This window comes from Dromiciops gliroides, chromosome 4, assembly GCF_019393635.1.
Source record: "Dromiciops gliroides isolate mDroGli1 chromosome 4, mDroGli1.pri, whole genome shotgun sequence".
Classification (NCBI taxonomy): domain Eukaryota; kingdom Metazoa; phylum Chordata; class Mammalia; order Microbiotheria; family Microbiotheriidae; genus Dromiciops; species Dromiciops gliroides.
In genome coordinates this window covers 12,826,844-12,846,617 of record NC_057864.1, presented here as the reverse complement: position 1 = coordinate 12,846,617, position 19,774 = coordinate 12,826,844, and the positions used below count along the sequence as shown (strand labels likewise).

The following is a 19,774-nucleotide window of genomic DNA, read 5'->3' as shown; positions in this document are numbered from 1 at the left end:
AATAAAATCAGATTTAAACAACGGGAAAAATATTCATTGCTCATTGGTGGGCTGAAGCAATATAATAAAAGTGACAATTCTACCTAAATTAATTTACTTATTCAAAGCCATAACAAAGTACCAAAAAATTATTATGTAGAGCTAGAAGAAATAATTAACAAAATTCACCTGGATGAATGAAAGATTAAAAATATCAAGAGAATTAAAGAGAAAAAAATGTGAAGGAAGGTTGCTTAGCTGTATCAGATATCAACCTGTGCTATAAAGAGGTAATCATCAAAAGAATCTGGTACTGGCTAAGAAATGGGTCAGTGGCATTGATTAGATACACAAAACGTGGTATACTATAGTAGATGACCATGATTATCTAGTTTTTGATAACCCAAAGATCCAAGCTTTTGGACAAGAACTGCTGAGAAAACTAGAAAACTCTATGACAGAAACTAGGTATAGACAAACATCTCACACCACATGCAAAATGAATACATGACAGGATGTAAAGGATGATACCATAAGCAAATTAGGGGAGCATGGAATCATTTACCTTCCAGATCTATGGATAAGGGAAGAATTTATGACCAAACAAGAGATAAAGAGTATTGCAAGATGTAAAATGGATAATTTTGGTTATATTAAATTAAAAAGGGTTTCCAAAAATAAACCCAATAGAGTAAAAACAATTTTGTCTTAAGAACAACTTTGATGGAATAAGTCATTTTTGCTATTATTTTGACAATTATATATACCCAAATTAACTTCTAAGGGCACAAGAAGGAAGACGCTGCCAGAGAAAGAACACATAAATAGAAGTATGTATAGAATGGTTTTATATTTATATATATATTTGTGCATAATGTTAGCCATTTCTAGGATGGGGATTGGGGTGGGGAGAGAAAAGAAAAAGGGGAAAAAGACAGTTATACGGTAACTTTAATATATATTCAAAAGGAATAGCAAGTTGTACATAATAGAATTTGCAGCTTCATGTACAATCACACTTGATATTTGATCGTAATTGATAGATGGTTAAAGGATATCAATAGGCAGTTTTCATATGAAGAAATCAAAGCTATCAATAATCATGAGAAAAAATGCTCTAAATAACTATTAATTAGAGAAACGCAAATTAAAATAAGTCTGAGGTACCCCTTCACATCTATCAGGTTATCTAATATTACAGAAAAGGAAAATGACAAATGTTGGAGGGATTGTGGGGAAATTGGGGCACTTTTGAACTGTTAGTGGAGTTGTGAACTGATTCCACTTTCTGAAGAGCAATTTGGAAGTATGCCCAAATTACTATAAAATTGTGCATACTTTTTGACCTGCAATACCACTACTAAGTCTGTATCCAAAAGAGATTTAAAAGTTGGTGGGGGGAAGGACCTATTTGTACAAAAATAATTATGGCAGCTCTTTTTGTGGTGGCTAAGAATTAAAAATTGACGGGGTGTCCATCAATTGGGGAATGACTGAACAGGTTGTGGTATATGATTGTGATGGAATATTACTGTGCTATAAAACCTAATAAGCAAGAAGATTTCAGAAAAACCTTGAAAGATTTACATGAACTGATACAAAGTGAAATGAGCAGAACCAGGAGAACATTGTACCCAATAACAGCAATATTGTATGATGATCAATTGTGAATGACTTAGCTATTCTCATCAATACAATGATACAAGATATTCCCAAAACATTCAAGGTAAGAAATGCTAAAGTCCTTGCCCTCTGGAAACTTAAATTCTGTTGTCAGAGACAACATGTTTATACATAGCTAGTTAATAGCTAGCATTTTATAGCTACTGTGTACCAGTCACTGTCCTAAGAACATTATGAATATTACCTATTTGTTCCTTACCCTATGAGATAGATGTTGTCATTATCCATATTTTACAGTTGAAACTAAGGCGAAGAGGTTCAGTTACCTGCCCAGGGTTGCACAGTGAGGAAGTGTCTGATGCTGGATTTGAACTCAGTTTTTTTCTGGATTCTAATGTTCTATCCTTTGTACCACCTAATTGCCTCTATATACTTAAGGATATAGAGAATAAACACAAAGTAATTTTTTTGAGGGGCAATGAGGGTTAAGTGACTCGCCCAGAGTCACACAGCTAGTAACTGTCAAGTGTCTGAGACAAGATTTGAACTCAGGCCCTCCTGAATCCAGGGCCAGTCCTTTATCCACTGCACCACTTAGCTTCCCCCACAAAATAATTTGGGTAGAGAGGAGACACAAAGCGAAATAGTCCCTGCTCTCAAAGAACTTCCATTTTGTTGTGAAAGTATATGTCAAAAGTCAAGAATATCAAGGGAACTAATAAAAAAATGCACAGGAAGGTGGGATAGCCATATCAAATTTGAATCCATACTATAAAGCAGCAGTCAATTGTGTGTTTTAAAATCTAAATTATGGGTTCTAATCTGCCCCCCCCAGTCTTGGGGGGAAGCTGGCTAAAATCACTGATAAATTCAGCAAGAGTTTAGGCTTTTAAGGATTTATTAAAATATATATGAGTTCAAATCTGGCATCAGACACTTGACACTTACTAGCTGTGTGACCCTAGGAAAATCACTTAACCCTCATTGTCCCAGGGGAAAAAAATATATATATACATACATACATACATACATATACATACATATACATACATATACATACATATACATACATATATATATATATATATATATATATATATATATATATATATATATATATATATATATATATATATATATTACAAGTTAGTGAAGAGAGAAAGATTGAGAACAAATTCCTTATAGCATGGAAATCCTAGTTCAGATCTAATTTGGTATAGCCAGAGAGAAAGAAAGGAATTTCATTTCGTAGCAGCCCACATGAAATCTCTCACCACCAAGCCAGTGCCTGAACAACTAAGACCCACCCCCACCCCGGGGTTCTCCATCTGCTGCCACTCTCATTCCTCCTCACCAAGAAAAGAGTTCTTCTATGAGCGAGTGTCTGCTTCCTAGTTCCTCTCTCCCTCCCCCATAGGGGAGGTCCTTCAAGCTGGTTGGTTGAGAGTGGTCTCTTGCCGAGGTCAGTAGTACACCAACATGTCACTCAGGGCCAGTCAGGTGTGGCCTACATCCAATCATCCTTAAGTAGGTATTTAGTTTCTCATTCTCACCCAATTCAAATAATACTAAATCAATCAGGTGGGGCCCCTGGGCATCTGCCAAATTCCATTATTTTATCATATACCAAAACTATTTGGTACTAGCTAAGAAATAGAGTGTTGGATCCATGGAATAGGTTAGGCACAGGAGAGACAGTAGTAAATGACTAAAGTAATCTACTGTTTGATAAACCCAAAGACTCCCACTTCTGGGATAGGAACACAGTATTTGACAAAAACTGCTGGGAAAACTGGAAGATAGTATGGCAGAAAGTAGGCTTAGATCAATATCTTACACCTTATGCAAAAATAAGGTCAAAAAGGGTTCAAGATTTAGACATAAACAGTAGATTACTTTAGTCATTTACTACTGTCTCAAAGAGACCTTGGAGACCAGCTAGTCCAACCCCTTTATTTTATAGAAGAGAAGGTTGAGGCCAAGAGAGGCTAATTAACTTCCTGAGAGTCACACATCACATTATCAACAAAGGTAGGATTGGAAGCCCAGGGTTTTCTACCTACAAGTTTGGAATTCATTCCACCAGGCTGTGCTTTCCTTCAGAAGCATTAGACTTAGTCTTAAAAATAAAACTAATTTATATAGCACAAATGCCCACCCACTGGGGAATGGCAAAACAAGCTGTGGTATATGAGAGTTATTGAATATTATTGTGCTGTAAGAAATGACAAACAGGAGGATTTCACAATGACTTGGAAAGACTTGAATGAACTGATGCATAGTGAAGTGAGCAGAACCAAGAGAATGTTGTACACAGTGACAGCAATATTGGTTGGTGAAGAACTGTGAATGACAACTCTCCTCAGCAATACAATGATCCAAGATAAATCCTAAGGATTAATGATGGATGCTATCTATCTCCAAAGAAAGAACTGACATTGATTGAACACAGATGGAAGCACGCTGTTTTTCACTTTATTTCATTTTTATTCTTTTCTTCAAATATTCTTATCCAAATTACTAATAGGGTGATGTTTTACATAATTGCACATGATAACCTATATATGATTGCTTACTGCCTCAGGGAGGGGGAGGGGAGGAAGGAAAGGAGGAAAAAACTTGGAACTCAAAATTTTAAAGAAAAAATGTTCTTATTTTTAAAAAAACTTAAATAAATTGGAACAAGTAAATACAAAAATTATATAGTATTTTTTATTATGCCCATTATATAGTTGAGGAAATTGAGGCACAGTGATATTCAGTGACTGAATCAAGGTAAAACCTGGAGATGGGACTGAATAATAGCTGGTCTCTCTAGTATGCTTTGATGTATGTAAAATTCCTTACATCCCTTATTTCATCAGATCCTCATAATACTCTGAAGTTGTTAACCTTTCTGGTGAGGGGGGTGTTTCATGGGTGTAGGGAGTTCCCAGGTGTGGAAACTCCAGCCCCTGATGCTAGTTGGTAAGTCCTGTGTGACTCAGTCTTTGAGAGTTGTCTGGGAGCACTGAGGGATAAAGTAACTTGCCCAGGGTCACTTAGCCAGGATGCCTCAGAGACAGAAATTTGCCCCAAACTTTTCTAAATCTCAGCTCCACCCTATATCCACTCTGCCTCTGAAAGTTGCTATGGGAGGTGTTGCTATCCATGTTTGTCACACTCCAGTCATTTTCTTGCCTTTGCCTCCTCTGGTCCAGAGACTATGTACAGGTCTGGAATTCCTAACCTAGGGCCCTCATTCTTCTGATTTGTGTTTCTCATGACCCATAATGTCAGTCCCCTAAGTTCCATTTATTAAGGGGTGACTACCTGCCAGACTGTGCCATGGGTGGATAAAGCAACCTACAATATGTAGCTGCCCTCAGCAATGCTTCACTTTACACCTTGGTCAACTTCTTGTTACTCTTCCTACCTCCAAGCCCCACCCATGTTCCTTTCTTGTGTGGAACCATAAATCAAATATTTCCATTCCTCCTGGAAAGGTTTGCCATCTCCCCATGGGCCCATTAACTGTCTTTGTGACTTCCTAAAGCAAAAACACTTTTCTCTGGCCACTACTTCTCAGGATGTGTTGTCTCAGGATGTATGCTCCCTGAGGACAGGGACTGTCTCCCCCTTGGATTTGTGTCCCCAGGGCTTGCCTAGCACTTGATAAATGCTTTTTCATTCATTCATTCATTCATTTATTCATTCATTCATTCATTCATTCATTCATTCATTCATTTATTCATTCATTCATTCATCAATTCATTCATCATTCCTGATGAAACTGAATCTCAGGTTAAATCTCAGGTCTATGTTCTCTTGGTCACATCTAGCCAAAGGTGGGTCTCAGACTTGGGTCATCCTTCACCTAGAGTCCAGAACGCTTCTTAGTAGAGACATCTGACTGCCTTCATTAATAATTACCCTCTCTCTGGCTGCATTTCTTCAAACTAAAATAATACCACCAGGCAAAAAATATAATCTATTCTCTTTGGGGTATAAGTGATAAGAGCCCATGGCCTTGAATTCCAACTCCAATATGTGAGGAAGCCTTTGATTTGTGTGAACTTCTTTCACATCTGTTTTCAATCTGTAAAATAGCTTGTATGTAACTTAAAATGAGCTCTCATGTCTCCTCCAAACCTTAATATTGTGATCCAGATATTCAGTTTTCTGGCTTTATTGAGTACCTACTTGATGCAGCATAGATTTAGGCATTGTCACTGCTGAGATGAGGAGACATCTCTACATACCATTCTTTGGGTAAATCACTTGGAATGTCAGGCAAATAGCAACCAATCAGAGCAAAGTTCTCCCTTCCATCTTCAACTGTGCAAGGATATGAAATGGAAAGAATACAATTATTCTAGTTTTCATCTTCTTAAAAGAATATAATTTGCTTTTTTTAAAGGAAAAAAGCTCTTTTGTTTGATCAGGTTTATTCAAAATACCACCAGCTTAATTTCCTCTCCTTTGGCAATAAGTAGCTTGTCTTTCATATTAGTCTAATGAGAGCTGTCAGTGTTTTTACTTGTCCACCCTGCTTAGATCTTAGATTGATCTGTGAGCTCATTGTTATGGACACTCATGCCACTCAGAAAGATCCCCACCCCATCATGCAGTCTCCTCCTTAGTATTTCTTTTCCATTTCTTTCAATGAATCTTCTAGAGAGGTTCTATCCAGAATGCTGGAGGTTTGCTTCTGTTCTTGTAACATTTTCAAGTTACTGGTGTCCTAAGCATGGTTATAATAAAAACAATAGTGATGAAAACAATAATAATGTCTAGAATTATATAGTGCTATATGTACATTATATAGTATGCATTCCTCATGATAATCCAGGGAGGCGGGTATTGATAGTACTCTCCTTTCTTCTAACTAATCTATGATTTTGTTGGCATGGACTGACCCTGTGGGGAAAACATCCTTTACCAAGACTGGCTGAGAATGACTCTCTAACTTTTAGTCCTAGAGGGTTGCCTAGGGCCCTAGACAGGTTGACACTTGCCTGAGGTCATGCCACCAGGTTATGTCAGAGGTGGGAATGTGAACTTGCTCTCTCTATCCCATATAAAGGATGAAGAAATTGAATCAGAGAGTTAGTGGCTAACCCATGGCCAGCTAGGTGGCACAGTAGAGAAAGTGCAGGAGCTGAAGTCAGGAATCATCTTTGAACTCATCTTTTTGAGTTCAAATCCAGCCTCAGACACTTACTTTCCCTGGGCAAGTCACTTAACCCTGCTTGCATCAATTTTCTCATCTATAAAATGAGCTGGAGAAGAAAATGGCAAACCACCCCAGTCTCTCTACCAAAAAATTAAAAAAAACAAAACCCAAAATGAGATCAGAGAGTCAGACAGGACTGAAAATAACTCAGCAATGACAATGATATAATTTGGATCCACTTCTTCCTAACTAAAAGCCTAGCACTGTATCTCCATCCTGCTTAGCTAGCTTTCTCTGGTCCATCATTGTTGCTCACTGAATAGCTAAGCTCTTTCTTCATTAGCTCATTTCCCTCATATGTGTTATGTATGTTCTTGTATTCATTATAATGACAGCTAGGTGGCATCCTGAGTTGGAGTGAGGAAAATGGGTGTTCAGATTCTGACAGTTACCTTCCGGCTGTGTGTCCTGGGCAAGTCACTTCACCTTTAAGCCTCAGTTTACTCATTTGTAAAATGGGGATAATAATAGCACCTACGTCACAAAGTTGTTGTGAGAATCAAAGGAGGTAACATGTCTAAAGTATTTTGCAAATGTTAAGTGCTACATAAATGCTAGTTATTATATAATAATTAGTTGTGACTCTCCATGATTACTTATTCAAATCACAGAGTGATGTTTTATTAATTATTATTAATTATTTACCTTAAATAAGAGGATATGTGCCATGGAAGTTCTATTATTGAAAATTGAGACTTAGAATGCTGATGGGAATTCCATGTCTACCTGAAACCTGAGTGATGGTCCCAGTATTAACTTTGTCACTCACCTTGGTGCCTACTGGGGCCCTTATCCCCAAGTGCTACTGAGTGTTCTTTGCCTTGGGAAGTCTTTAAATGGATGTCTTCCAGTTACTTTGTGAGACAAAGGAGTCAAATTAATTTCCATTCTTCCTGGCTGCCTGTAGAATTACAGGAACCTTCTGCCAACAGATCACCTTCAGGTAACTAGTTTTCCTTGGTACAATTGAAAAGAATTGGGGCAGCTAGGTGGAGCATTGGATAAAACACCAGTCCTGGATTCAGGAGGACCTGAATTCATATCTGGCCTCAGACACTTGACACTTATTAGCTGTGTGATCCTGGGCAAGTCACTTAACCCTCATTGCCCCAAAACAAAACAAAAACAGTTGAAAAGAATTGACGTGGCACCTGTTACTTGAACCCTGCTTGGCTTCCTTCCTTTATTTCTTTATTTCTTATTATTTTAGTAAAGCAATTGGGGTTGTGACTTGCCGAGGGTTACACAGCTAGTAAGTGTCTGAGGTGAGTTTTGAACTCAGGTCCTCCTGACTCCAGGGCCAGTGCTCTATCCACTGTACTACCTAGCTACCCCTTAGGCTTTCTTTAAATTTACTATGATGTCATCCTTTGGTTCTAACATTTTAATATAGTATTTGACACAGTATGAATTTGTCTATATGTTGAAATGAGTCTCCTCCCCCTCCTTGTCCGTTTCCCTGTCCGCTTTAGTTTTTTTTGGTGGGGAAATGAGGGTTAAGTGACTTGCCCAGGGTCACACAGCTAGTAAGTGTCAGGTGTCTGAGGCCAGACCTGAACTCAGGTTCTCCTGAATCCAGGGCTGGTGCTTTATCCACTGCACCACCTAGCTGCCCCCTCCTGTTTAGTCTTGACCTTGTCCCTGTGTCTCCCCCTCTACATAATCTCATATCTTGACATCTACTTTAAGTCTTGGGAAATTCCCCCCTAGTCACTCTGACTCACCACCGCCCTATCTGGAGCTTCCCTTATGATCTACAAATTTTGTTTCATGTCTAGGTCTCTATAGAGAAAATCAGAGTCCTCAGCATTCTATACATACACTGACTAATAACATGGATCAAATGCAGGAAAGCCTTAATTTAACCCCTGTTTAAAAATGCAAAAAGAAAAATCCCACACAAGATTTATAGAATCCCATAAATAATGAATATTTATTTAACTCTGGAAAGCCCCACATTTGTACAGTCCACATAGTTTCCAACCTGTCTGTGGCTGAGATTCTCCCCAAAGGGAAATTCTCTTGAGTTTGAGTACTCACCCCCTGTTTAATCAGGGGCTTCTAGGGGCTGCCATTAGAATCCAGACTTATAACGCCCCCTGTGTCTAAATCCAATCCACGTGCAAGTCAAGGCATCGCCTGTGATGCCATTGGTCCTCTTAAAAATAAAACAAAACAACACAAAACAAGGATCCCCTCTCCCAGAAGAGAAATGTACTTGGCATTGCCAAAGAGTGGGTCCCTCTCCTGTTGAATCTGCAAGGTCCCCATAACACACCATGTTAGTGTAGGATAAAGTTCTGCTTTTCTGCTCCACATCTTGGTTCTATCATTTCCTCCTCTTCCCTAAGGATGGTTGTAATAATTGATGACATTTACATAGTACTAGAAGAACTGAAGAGGATGTTGACATGCATTGCCTCATTTGATCATCACAGCATTTCTCATGGTCAATAGTATAGGTGTGATTATCCTCATTTTATAGATAAAGAAACTAAAGCATGGAGGGGTTGGGTTAAGTGACTTTGACATAAGGCAGAGCTCTTAAATGGAAAACCAATGCAGATCTTGGAGAGCAGTGAATAAAACATCCTTCCTTCATCAAAGCAGAGAAGTGGCTGACTCCAGGGGAAAAAATATTGTAGGCATTGACAGATGTGGTCACCATATTGGATTTTTGTTGTCGTTGATAATATTCTTTGTTACAAGGGAGAGCTCGGTCTAGGGAATATGGCATAAACACAAAAGGTACTGATATGAGGTAATAGGCAAAAAGTGAGGAAGAGGACTCATAGTAGTTTTTGGCATTCTAATTTGACTGAGTGGGAAGCTAAGTTCAGTTTAATTCAATTTACCAAGTATATATAGGAAGCTCTTTGGTATAGTACATAGAGTGGTGAATGTATAATCTGGAAGACCTGTGTTCAGATCTAGTTTCAGACACTTACTGATCCTGAACAAGTCACTTATTCTCTGCCTCAGTTTTTTTTTTATCTGTAAAGTGGGGGTAATAGCACCTAGCTCTCAGAATTATTGTAAGGTATCATAAGGATCAAAGAAGATAATATATATATTTTTTTGCAGGGAAACAAGGGTTAAGTGACTTGCCCAGGGTCACACAGCTAGTAAGTGTCAAGTGAGTAGGCCAGATTTGAACTCAGGTCCTCTTTTTTTTTTTAAGTGAGGTAATTGGGGTTAAGTGACTTGTCCAGGACCACACAGCTAGTAAGTGTTAAGTGTCTGAGGCCGGATTTGTATTCAGGTCTTCCTGATCCCAGGTTCAACTCTCTGTGTACTGTGGTGTATCCTGTTAGCCTGTTGTTGCTGCTGCTGCTGCTGTACCTCCACCCCTACTATGAGTCATGTGCTGTTACAGATGCTGAGAATGTAGAGACAGAAAAGAAACAGTCATGCCCTGAAGAAGCTTACATTCTATGATGGGGGTATGGGCGAGTAGCCAGAGAATATGTACATCAACAGGAAAATATGAAAAAAATACTCAAAGGGAATACAAAGTAATCTATTCTGAGGGCTGGAGGGGACTAACTCCTTGGGGAATGAAGAATAGTTTCACATGCATCAGATGTAACACCCAAGCTCAGGTCTGAAGTAAGGTAGGGAGTCCATGACACAAACTTGAGGAGGGAGAACATTCTAGACATAGGGTGGGAGAGATGGAAGGCCAAAGCCAGGGAATACAAATCCACTAGTTTGGCTAGAAGATAGAGTGTGTGATGGAGAGCTGTGTTGAATCATTCAGGAAAGACAGGCTAGAACCAGAATGTGAGCAGCTTTAAGTGCCAAGGAGGAGTTTGTATTTTATCGAAAATACAATAAAAAAACTGAAGCGTCTTGAGTCAAGGAAGGAGCATGGACTGTGTCTGACAGGATGAGACCTGGGCTTTACAAATATCAATTTCCCAACTGTCTGGGAGAATGGATTAGAGAGGTGAGAAATGAATCAGGGACAATGACTACTGCAATAGTGCTGACAAGAGGTGATGAAGACCTGAATCAGGGTGGGCTACAGAAGTGGAGAGAAGGGGTCAGACACATGAGATTAGATCATAGATTTGTAGCTGAAAAGGACCACAGGAGCCAGTCATTATGTCCAACACCTTCTCCTCTCCCTCCCCAACCCATTTGATAGATGAGAAAACTGAGGATTTTACTTGGGGTCACACAGTATCACAAAGCAGGATTCAAGAGTGATACTCGCTCCACTATGCTATCTTATTCATATTGTAAACACAAAATTGAAAAGATTTGGCAACTTTATTGGACATTTGGGGATGAAGTCCCTTTTATCCCCAAATGTGGGTGAATGAAAGGGAAGGAGTTGAGGACAAATCTTCTTGCAAATGTGGGTAACTGGAAGAATGGTGCTGTGCTTGTGGAAGGTTTTGGGGCGAAAATAATGAGTTCTGTTTATAATATATTGAGTTTGAGGTACTTACAGCATATCCAAGTGGCAATATCCTGCAGGTAGCATGGAATTAAAGGTCAGGAAACAGGTGAGGACTGGAGGGATAGATCACAGAGTCATGGATATAGAAATTAGCATTTAACTCAGTGGAGCTGATGAGATCAGCAAGAGTGAAATTTGTCAGGGCAAAAGGAATGTCCAGTGGGGCCGAATCATTTGAGCGGGTGAGATATGGTTGGTGATCCAGAAAGGGAAACCGAGAAGAAGCTGCTGCTCAAAGTGTGGAGACTGGGGATGCTTTTGGGATTGAGGAAGAAAAAGAAAAAAGCCAGGACAGTTATTGTGGTTAGTGAGAGAAGAAATCAATATGTCCAATAAAAGTATTGACAACAAGCATTACGAATTCAGACACCTTGGGGTAGCTAGGTGGTGCAGTGGATAGAGCACCGGCCCTGGAGTCAGGAGGACCTGAGTTCAAATCTGGCCTCAGACACTTAACACTTACTAGCTGTGTGACCCTGGGCAAGTCACTTAACCCCAATTGCCTCGCTAAAAAAAAAATATATATAAAAAATTTAATAAAAAAAAAAGAATTCAGACACCCCGATGCAACAAGAAATAGGGGGCAAATACTTGAAAGAACTCCAAAGTAGAAGTCAGTAAACTCCTCTGGTCAAGTCCCCGCTCTCATCCTGAGCTTGCCTAGCTGTGGATCCGGAGCAAATTCCTGACCCTCTCTCTGCTTTCATTTCCTCATCAGATAAATGAGTGAGTTGGACTTATTGACCTCCGAGAAGTCTTCTTGCCCTGGCATTTCATGATTTTGAGAGTCATCTTACTGTAAGCCTTTCTGCAAACATATTCCTCAGTCAGAGTCACTAGCAGAATCCTATTAATTTGCCTTCCGTTGCTTCTCCTCGTAGGCAGTGTGAAGAGTGACGCAAAATGTCCCAGCCTGACACAGACTTGACAGTGGAGTCAGTGGGTAATTATAATTGCACTATTCATGGAGCCTTAAGAAGATTTTGTCAACGCTTTCTTATCTGAGCTCCAGCTTCTTATCTATCCAAAGGAATTTAATAACTCTACAACCTTCCTCCCCCTGCTTTTTTTAATAAGTATTTTCTTGGTGCTTTTATACATTGCCATTACTTCCTAATGGTTCCCAATCCTTGCAATAGATCACTGCTTTGTAACTGAAGAAAATATTAACCAAGTGGCCACGCCTGCCAGAAGAAAGGAGGTGTGTATCACCTTCACGGCTCTGAACTCAAAATGGGTCCCTAAAAGGATCATCTAGTAGTTTTTCTCTCTTCCAGTGTTTTCCTGGACATTTTGTTTCAGTCATTAATCAAAGGAGCAGGGAGAGACTTTGGAAGCCATTACATCCCACTGCCTCATTTTGGAGATAAGGAGACTGAGGCCCAGTGTAGTTAAATGATTTTCCAAACATCAAACAACCTGTGAGAGCTAGGATTTGAACCCAGGTCTTTCTGACTCCAAGTCTTTCTCTCTCCACTACACAGCACTGTTTCTTGTGCAGATTTCTTTCTTGGTTCCCTTCCTCTAAAGTTCCTCTCATTTCTTCATATTCTATTATATCCATATATAATAATTCAGTTAGTCATTCTTCACCTGATGGTCATGCAGAAGATCAGAGAGACAGAAACCAAAAGCCAGAAGGGACCTCAGAATGTGGTGAGTCCAATTTCTCCTATAAGGAGTTATAGGGGCAGCTAGGTGGCACAGTGGATAGAGCACCGGCCCTGCATTCAGGAGGACCTAAGTTCAAATCTGGCCTCAGACACTTGATACGTACTAGCTGTGTGACCCTGGGCAAGTCACTTAACCCCAGTTGCCTCAACAACAACAAAAATAAATAAATGAATGAATGAATGAATGAATGAATGAATGAATGAATGAATAAATAAAAATAAGGAGTTATAGCCAGACAATGCTCACGTGTATCTTCCCATGTTCCTCTGAGTGATCTCCAACTTCAGGCTTTTGTTGTGTTCTATGGTCCCTGCCATACACCACCATGAAAACAATATTGGCATCAAAAAGATCCTTCATAGGAAAACTTCAGGGGAAAGCTTGGGGTTATTAAAAGAATAGCACTGTCTCAAAGGCAAACTATTATTCTGTCTTCATCCTGTTTAATTCTGAGCCATGTTTGTCCTTTTGTCATGCCTGACCCAGATAAATGTCAATAAGGACCAGCTCTATAGGTTTTCCATCCAACTCTATATTATAATCTGGACAACACAAGTATTCTTCATCTCATTGTTTTTTTTTTTCCTATGTTGATGGTTAGGGCAAGCTTTTCTGAGCGCTTGTGGATCCTATTTAGAAGGTTTTCTAATGTTTCAGGGTTTGGTAAAGTCAACATAATATAAATCACAAACCTGAGCACTTAGAGGACCTAAGTACTTCCAAATGTTTACTTTAGGAAAATAAAAAAAAATGGGGGGACACTGGCAGAACCTTACATCTTTTCTCTTAATTTTAAACCAAATATAATGTTCACCATTTCAACAGTATTCCATTGTCTGCCTCCATGCCTTTCCACACGTCATCCCTCAAGCCTGGAATGCTCTCCTCATTTTTTCATCTCTTGAAATCCCCAGTAATTTTCAAGGTTCATGTCTGACAAGGTGTATTATGGTGAAGAGGTACCCACAATTTCCTGGGTAAATTCAACATGGCAAGGTGTAGTTAGACTGTTTAATATATAATAGGGGCATGATACTTGTTGGGAATTGACATGTGGGGGTCTATCCATGTATGTGAATATTGGATGAAAAGACCACAACCTTATTCACATACCAGAATGATGGCCCTAAGAAGTGACACTGATGTTGAAATTAACCATAACTCCTACTAGGGACTTTTCTCATGGTTTTACTTTACTGATGTTAACAATCTTATCAAATGGAACCATAATATTTCCATAGAATGGATGGGGGAGGAGAGAGTCAGGAACTAGAGAGAGGGTAGTCCCCACCTTTCTCCCCAGTTCCTCAGTATTTTTTTTAACTTATGATGGTGTCACTGTGGCTTGTGATACAAAGTTATCACTTCCAAATTTATAAATATTCTTTTACCAAACTAGAATACTCTCATTTCCTGGGATATTTAGGTGTCCCTTTGACTATTAATGAAAGAAATCTCTTAAATTACTGGAAAAAAGAAGGGTTAATATCAGCATTAATGTCTCTTATTTTGCTCATCACTGTGTTATGTAAGCAAGACTGTTCTTTTGTCAGCAGTAATTCATCTGCATTGCCCCTCACAAATATTGTTACCAAATACATTTGTGTTATTAATGATACTTATTATAAATTGCTATTTGTAGTTTTATAGATATTATAAATTACAAATTTTTCATCAAATAAGAACAATAATGATGATGGTATAACATTTTAAGGTTTGCAAAGCACTTTACATATACAATCTCATTTGATCCTCAGGAAAAAAACAAAACCCTTGAGGTAGGTGCTATTGATGTTAAATAGCTGAGAAAACTGGGGCTATGACAGCTAAAATTGCTCCTGGCCACAGAACTGAAAAATGTTTCGAGAAGAATTTGAACTCAGCTCTTTCCTACTCCACATGCAGTACTCTATCCACTGAGCCATCTGACCAATTACTACAGCTTAAACACACTTAAATCACAAGTAACCACTAGAATAAGAGGGAGTTGGCTCAGTAACCTCTAAGGTCCCTTCCAGTTTCAAGCCAATGTATGAACATCCTTGGAAGTCTTATTGATTTCTAGTGAACAGTTTTTTTCCTAGTTCCTTTCTCTGGGAAAAACCAAGTAGAAATATATTTATAGATGGGATCTAAAATGACCCTTGTCCCTAAGAAGAGGGCAGAAACAAAAGGCTTTCAGGAGGAAAATATATATATATATATATATATATTCTCCTCCACATCATCTCAAGTCTTTGTGTGAATTCTTTCTCTTCCCTCACTGTTGCTTTTGAGCTCTTGTTCGTTATTTCAAGTTTGTGTGAGATCAGGCTGGCTCAGGCTCCCGGCCCTAATGGTTGCTGGCACCACCTCATCACAATAGCTTCAAGCACAGCATGCCACAGCACTGCTTGCTTCCAAATGTCTTTTTATACAGACACATTCCAGCACATTTAAAAAGAAAGAAAGGAAAGGAAAAAAAGAAAACGCACCCATTTCAGGTTACAATCAAGGCTTTCTGGACTTCGTGGGATTTTGACTCTGGACTCTCCTCTCCGCTTTCCCCCTTCATATCCTTGCCTCATCCCACCCCGAAATCCATGTGTTTACATGCACGTTGGATATGCTTCGTTTGCAAGACAGCAGTCGAACTCGACCCATCTCAGTATCCTATGGCATTTCAAATTTGGGGAGCTTTGGAAACACCGGATGGTGACCTTCATTCTAATCAGTAGCAGCTCTTCTGGGTCATCCATAAGCAATTTGGACAAAGAAGAAGGCGAATTAGCTGGGATAGGTTTCTTGGACACAAGTATAAGGCTTTTCTTTCACTGGGTGTAGGTACCAAATTTCGCATCACCCGACTGACTAACGTTTGCAGGACTGGTTGTTTGGCTCTCGGGAAGGAGAGGAAAGCCATTCGCATCTCCGATGTTTTGTTCTGAGAGGCAGTTGGTGTGGATTCTAAGGCCGATGTAGGAGTGTTGCGGGCTGAAAAGGCTGTGCTGTCACAGGGCTTGCAGGGCGCTCGCACAATTCTGTGCCAGCCCGAGTCATGGAGGAGAGACTCCCTTTTGCAGAAGGGTGAATTGAGTCCAGTTGTCTAAAGAAACTGGAGCCAATGAGCCCGGAGAGGGCGGGGCTCCAGTCAGTACGTTACATGGCCAGATGATAATTCTGAATGAAGATTTTAAAAAATCCGCTGATGTCCCAGTCGCTCCATGGCTGACTCCAGGTCTGCTATTTTGGTGAGAGAGGTGAGTGCTTCGCCTGTGACTAGCACCCGTGAAGCCAGTATAGTGGGTTGGATGAGGCTTTCCAGCCAGGTGCATGGAAGGGGCTTGTGAAGAGCCCTTATGAATATTTCATGAGTGGGTCTCTCCAGCTGAATGAATTCAGTGAGTGGCAGTGTGTAGCTTGCAGACAAGCCATCTCCACAAGGAGGCTACAGACAGAGCAAACACTAGGGTGCTGTTTTCAGAGGGAGAGCCGGGGCTGAGCGAGCTGCTGGGGACAGCAGGGAGCAAACCTTTTAGAGGATGCGACGCACCCTCTGGGTACCTCTTGCATCCTTAGCACTCCAGCGCCAAGACCTGCCCCGGGTGAGCCGCTCAACGCTCTGAGTTGCAAGTGGGCTTTTCTGCTGTGCTCTGGCTTTTCCCTCGGTATCTGTGAAAGCTTACACACCACCACCCCAGACATGACAGCGAGGGAGCCTTCAAAGGAGCTGGGCACTCTTGACACAGAGGTGCGCATCCGGACTTTCAAGGAGCAAATGCACTTGGAGCTGGAGCTGCCCAGGCTGTCCGGAAACAGACCGACTTCTCCCAAGATTTCCCCTCGCAGCTCTCCCAGAAACTCCCCGTGCTTCTTCAGAAAGTTGTTGGTGAATAAGAGCATCCGGCAGCGACGCCGATTTACTGTGGCACATACGTGGTAAGCCAGGCTTTCTGTCTCTTCTCCTTTCCACCCCGGTGCCGTGAGAGCATGGGCTTTCTATAGCGAATGGTCAAATCACAAGTGGGTTTCATTCACAGTACGTGCGGCAAGTGGGAAACAAATGGGGGTAGAGGCTTCTCGGAGCATTTCTAAAGCTCTGCTGGAGAGATCCTCCTCTGACTTCTGGTTTTCCAGATTAAATCAATCAGTCTCGAAATGGGTAGGGTGGCTCATCTGTGATCGAGAAATGGAGAAGGGACAGGTGTGTTATGATTGTCGTTCTTGAGGGGAAGGTCCCGGGATTGATTTAAGGCAAGGTCTCTCGGGGACCGGTGCCCACTTGTTCCAGGCGCAACTGTGTTCAATGGGATATTTCTCCTTTGCTGTTCTGGAGTTGAAGGGTCTGTGGATGCTCAAATGTTTCCCCTTTCTCTTTCTAGGCCATGCCATGGCTTTCTCAGTCGAGAGAGAGAGAGAGAGAGAGAGAGAGAGAGAGAGAGAGAGAGAGAGAGAGAGAGAGAGAGAGAGAACTTATAGATCAGGTTTTTAAAGAGGGGTTGCAGTTTTATGGTGTTTTTTTTTCTTCTTTCTCCCCTCCCTCAAGTAAATATCTGTGTAAAACACATTTGTTATTCTTGGGTAAATAATGTCACAAAGGGGAAATATTGTTTGTGCTTGTTGAGTTGGTGGATAGCCTCCTTTCATTCTAAGAGGTGAAGAATTAAGACTCAGCTCTATTTTAATTTCTGAAAACACCTTAAGCCTGAGGTTCAACTGAGATTACAACCCTGTTTCTGTCTGCCACAAATTATATACACCCTTTGTTGAATTAGTCCTCAACTTTCTAAGAAAGGGGGGACAGAACTGGCAGAAGGGACTTCTTTTGTTTTATTTTGTTTTTACAGGGCAATGAGGGTTAAGTGACTTGCCCAGGGTCACACAGCTAGTAAGTGTCAAGTGTCTGAGGCCAGACTTGAACTCAGGTACTCCTGAATCCAGGGCCGGTGCTTTACCACTGCGCCATCTAGCTTCCCCAGGGACTTCTTGAAGAAGCTAGGTGAAAATGCCCCACTGTGGCTATTTCAGGGAAGAATGTTGTTTCCTTTATTTGTCATTTTATTTTGTTGCATGTATAAATGTGTGACTTTAATAGTGTGGGAAATGCCCAGTGTGGAATTGCCCACCACTGATGCAGATTAGCAACTCATCTCTAACTTAGTTTTAGAGAGATGCCTGGGATACTGTTACTGACCTGTTAAGTGATTTGTCCTTGTATCAAAGGCTGGACTTGAACTCAGGTTTCCTGGCTTCTAGACTCACCACATAATGACTTCATAGAAATGCCCTTTGTTCAATTACATAGAAACTTAAAATTCTAAAATACTTTAGAAAAGCAGAAATCCAATCAGGTTCTACATAGTGTAGTGGAAAGAAAGTTAGGTTCGAGTCAGACAAACAAGGTTTGAATCTGAACCTTTATTATTATTGGATGCCTTGTGACCTTGAGCAAGTCACTGAATCATTCTCAATTCTGTAAATGTTTGTTGTCTTGACTGTTAAAGGAGGAGATCGGACTAGATGACCCTGAAGGTCCCTTCTGGCTACCTATGAGAGGGAGAATTAGACCTGTCTTCTTTAGCTTATCCATCAAGAATTCTGGAGTAGGGTACAATCTTTTCTCCAGCTCAGTCGTGAGAGCTGAGAAATAGCACAGCAGTCAACCTCAACAACAGTCATCCTCAAATGAAAATGCAAGAGCATCAGTTCATTTGCTTTTTTTAGTCATTTTTTTTTCTTTTGACTGATGACACCATTCAAAATTAGATTCCCCTGCCCTTGGAATGTTTTTTTTTTTTATGTCATTTAGTAGGGGGGAAACATGGAGAGTCAGAGGGGAGCTATTATTTCCTGAGGGCAATTTCAGCATCCCAGTTTGGGAGCAATATATTTCTGCAGAGAAGATCACCCTACACAGGCTTCTGGACAGTGATGTTTGGGGCTGTAGGAATAAATATTCATTCTGATTTATGGGGTTTCAACCTTATGAGGGTCATGGACCCCTTTGGCAGCCTGGGGAAACTTATGGATCCTTTTTAATAATGATGTCTTTAAAAAATAATTCATAATGGGAAAATATGGTAAATTTCAGTAAGAGGCTAGTGAAAATAAAGATGTATTTTTCCTATCAAATTTCATGGACCTAGGGGTAGCTAGGTGACACAGTGGATAGAGCACCAGCCCTGGATTCAGGAGGACGTGAGTTTAAATCTGGACTCAGACATTTGACACTTACTAGCTGTGTGGGCAAGCCACTTAACCCTCATTGCCCTGCCCCCCCCAAAAAAAATTCATTGACCCTCTGAAATATACCCAGAGACACCAATGGACCCCAGCTTTAGAATCCCCACTCTGATTCTATTTTCTCATTGCCTCCTGGTGGACTAACATTAACCCTACAAAGTTTCAGCCTGCTCCTGCTCAAGACACACACAGTTGTTATACAAGTTATGCAAAGTATGATCAAGCAAGCAGGCTGCCTTTTCAGTTATTCTAGGTAAAACTGCATGTGTGATGGAAGATTGGGGCTCTCAATATTATTCAATTGGTTACAGAACCTTTTTCTGACTTGTTTAAGCTTCTGCGATGCTGACATTTTTAGCAGAACGTTTCCCCAGAAGAACCTTATGGTATGCAGACTTCCTTTCTGGGCTCCTCCCTCTCTGCTTATAACATGTGGATGTGTTTATGCAAATGTATCACTAAATTGTGTGACTATAGGAAATAGCTGAATGAGATATTAATTGTGCTAAAAAGAAAGCAAAAGAAAATGTTATGATTTACATATAAATGCATATAGAGAGATACACTGACCTGCACTGGTAGGGGGAGTTTCC

The 19,774-nt window shown here is 40.4% G+C and overlaps 1 protein-coding gene across 5 annotated transcripts in view; it reads left to right on the top strand.

The window, feature by feature from the left end:
• Window positions 1–19,774, top strand: part of PDE4B (phosphodiesterase 4B) — a 660,822-nt gene that overhangs the window by 200,780 nt on the left and 440,268 nt on the right. Inside the window, exon 1 of one of the 5 annotated variants that reach the window (XM_044001364.1) lies at window positions 15,262–16,877. The exons of the other annotated variants lie outside the window; for them this stretch is intronic. Coding sequence (XP_043857299.1) covers window positions 16,642–16,877 — 236 coding nt within the window. The 5' untranslated portion in view covers window positions 15,262–16,641. Of the gene's footprint in view, window positions 1–15,261; window positions 16,878–19,774 lie in introns of those variants that run through there. 5 annotated transcript variants of the gene reach the window in all.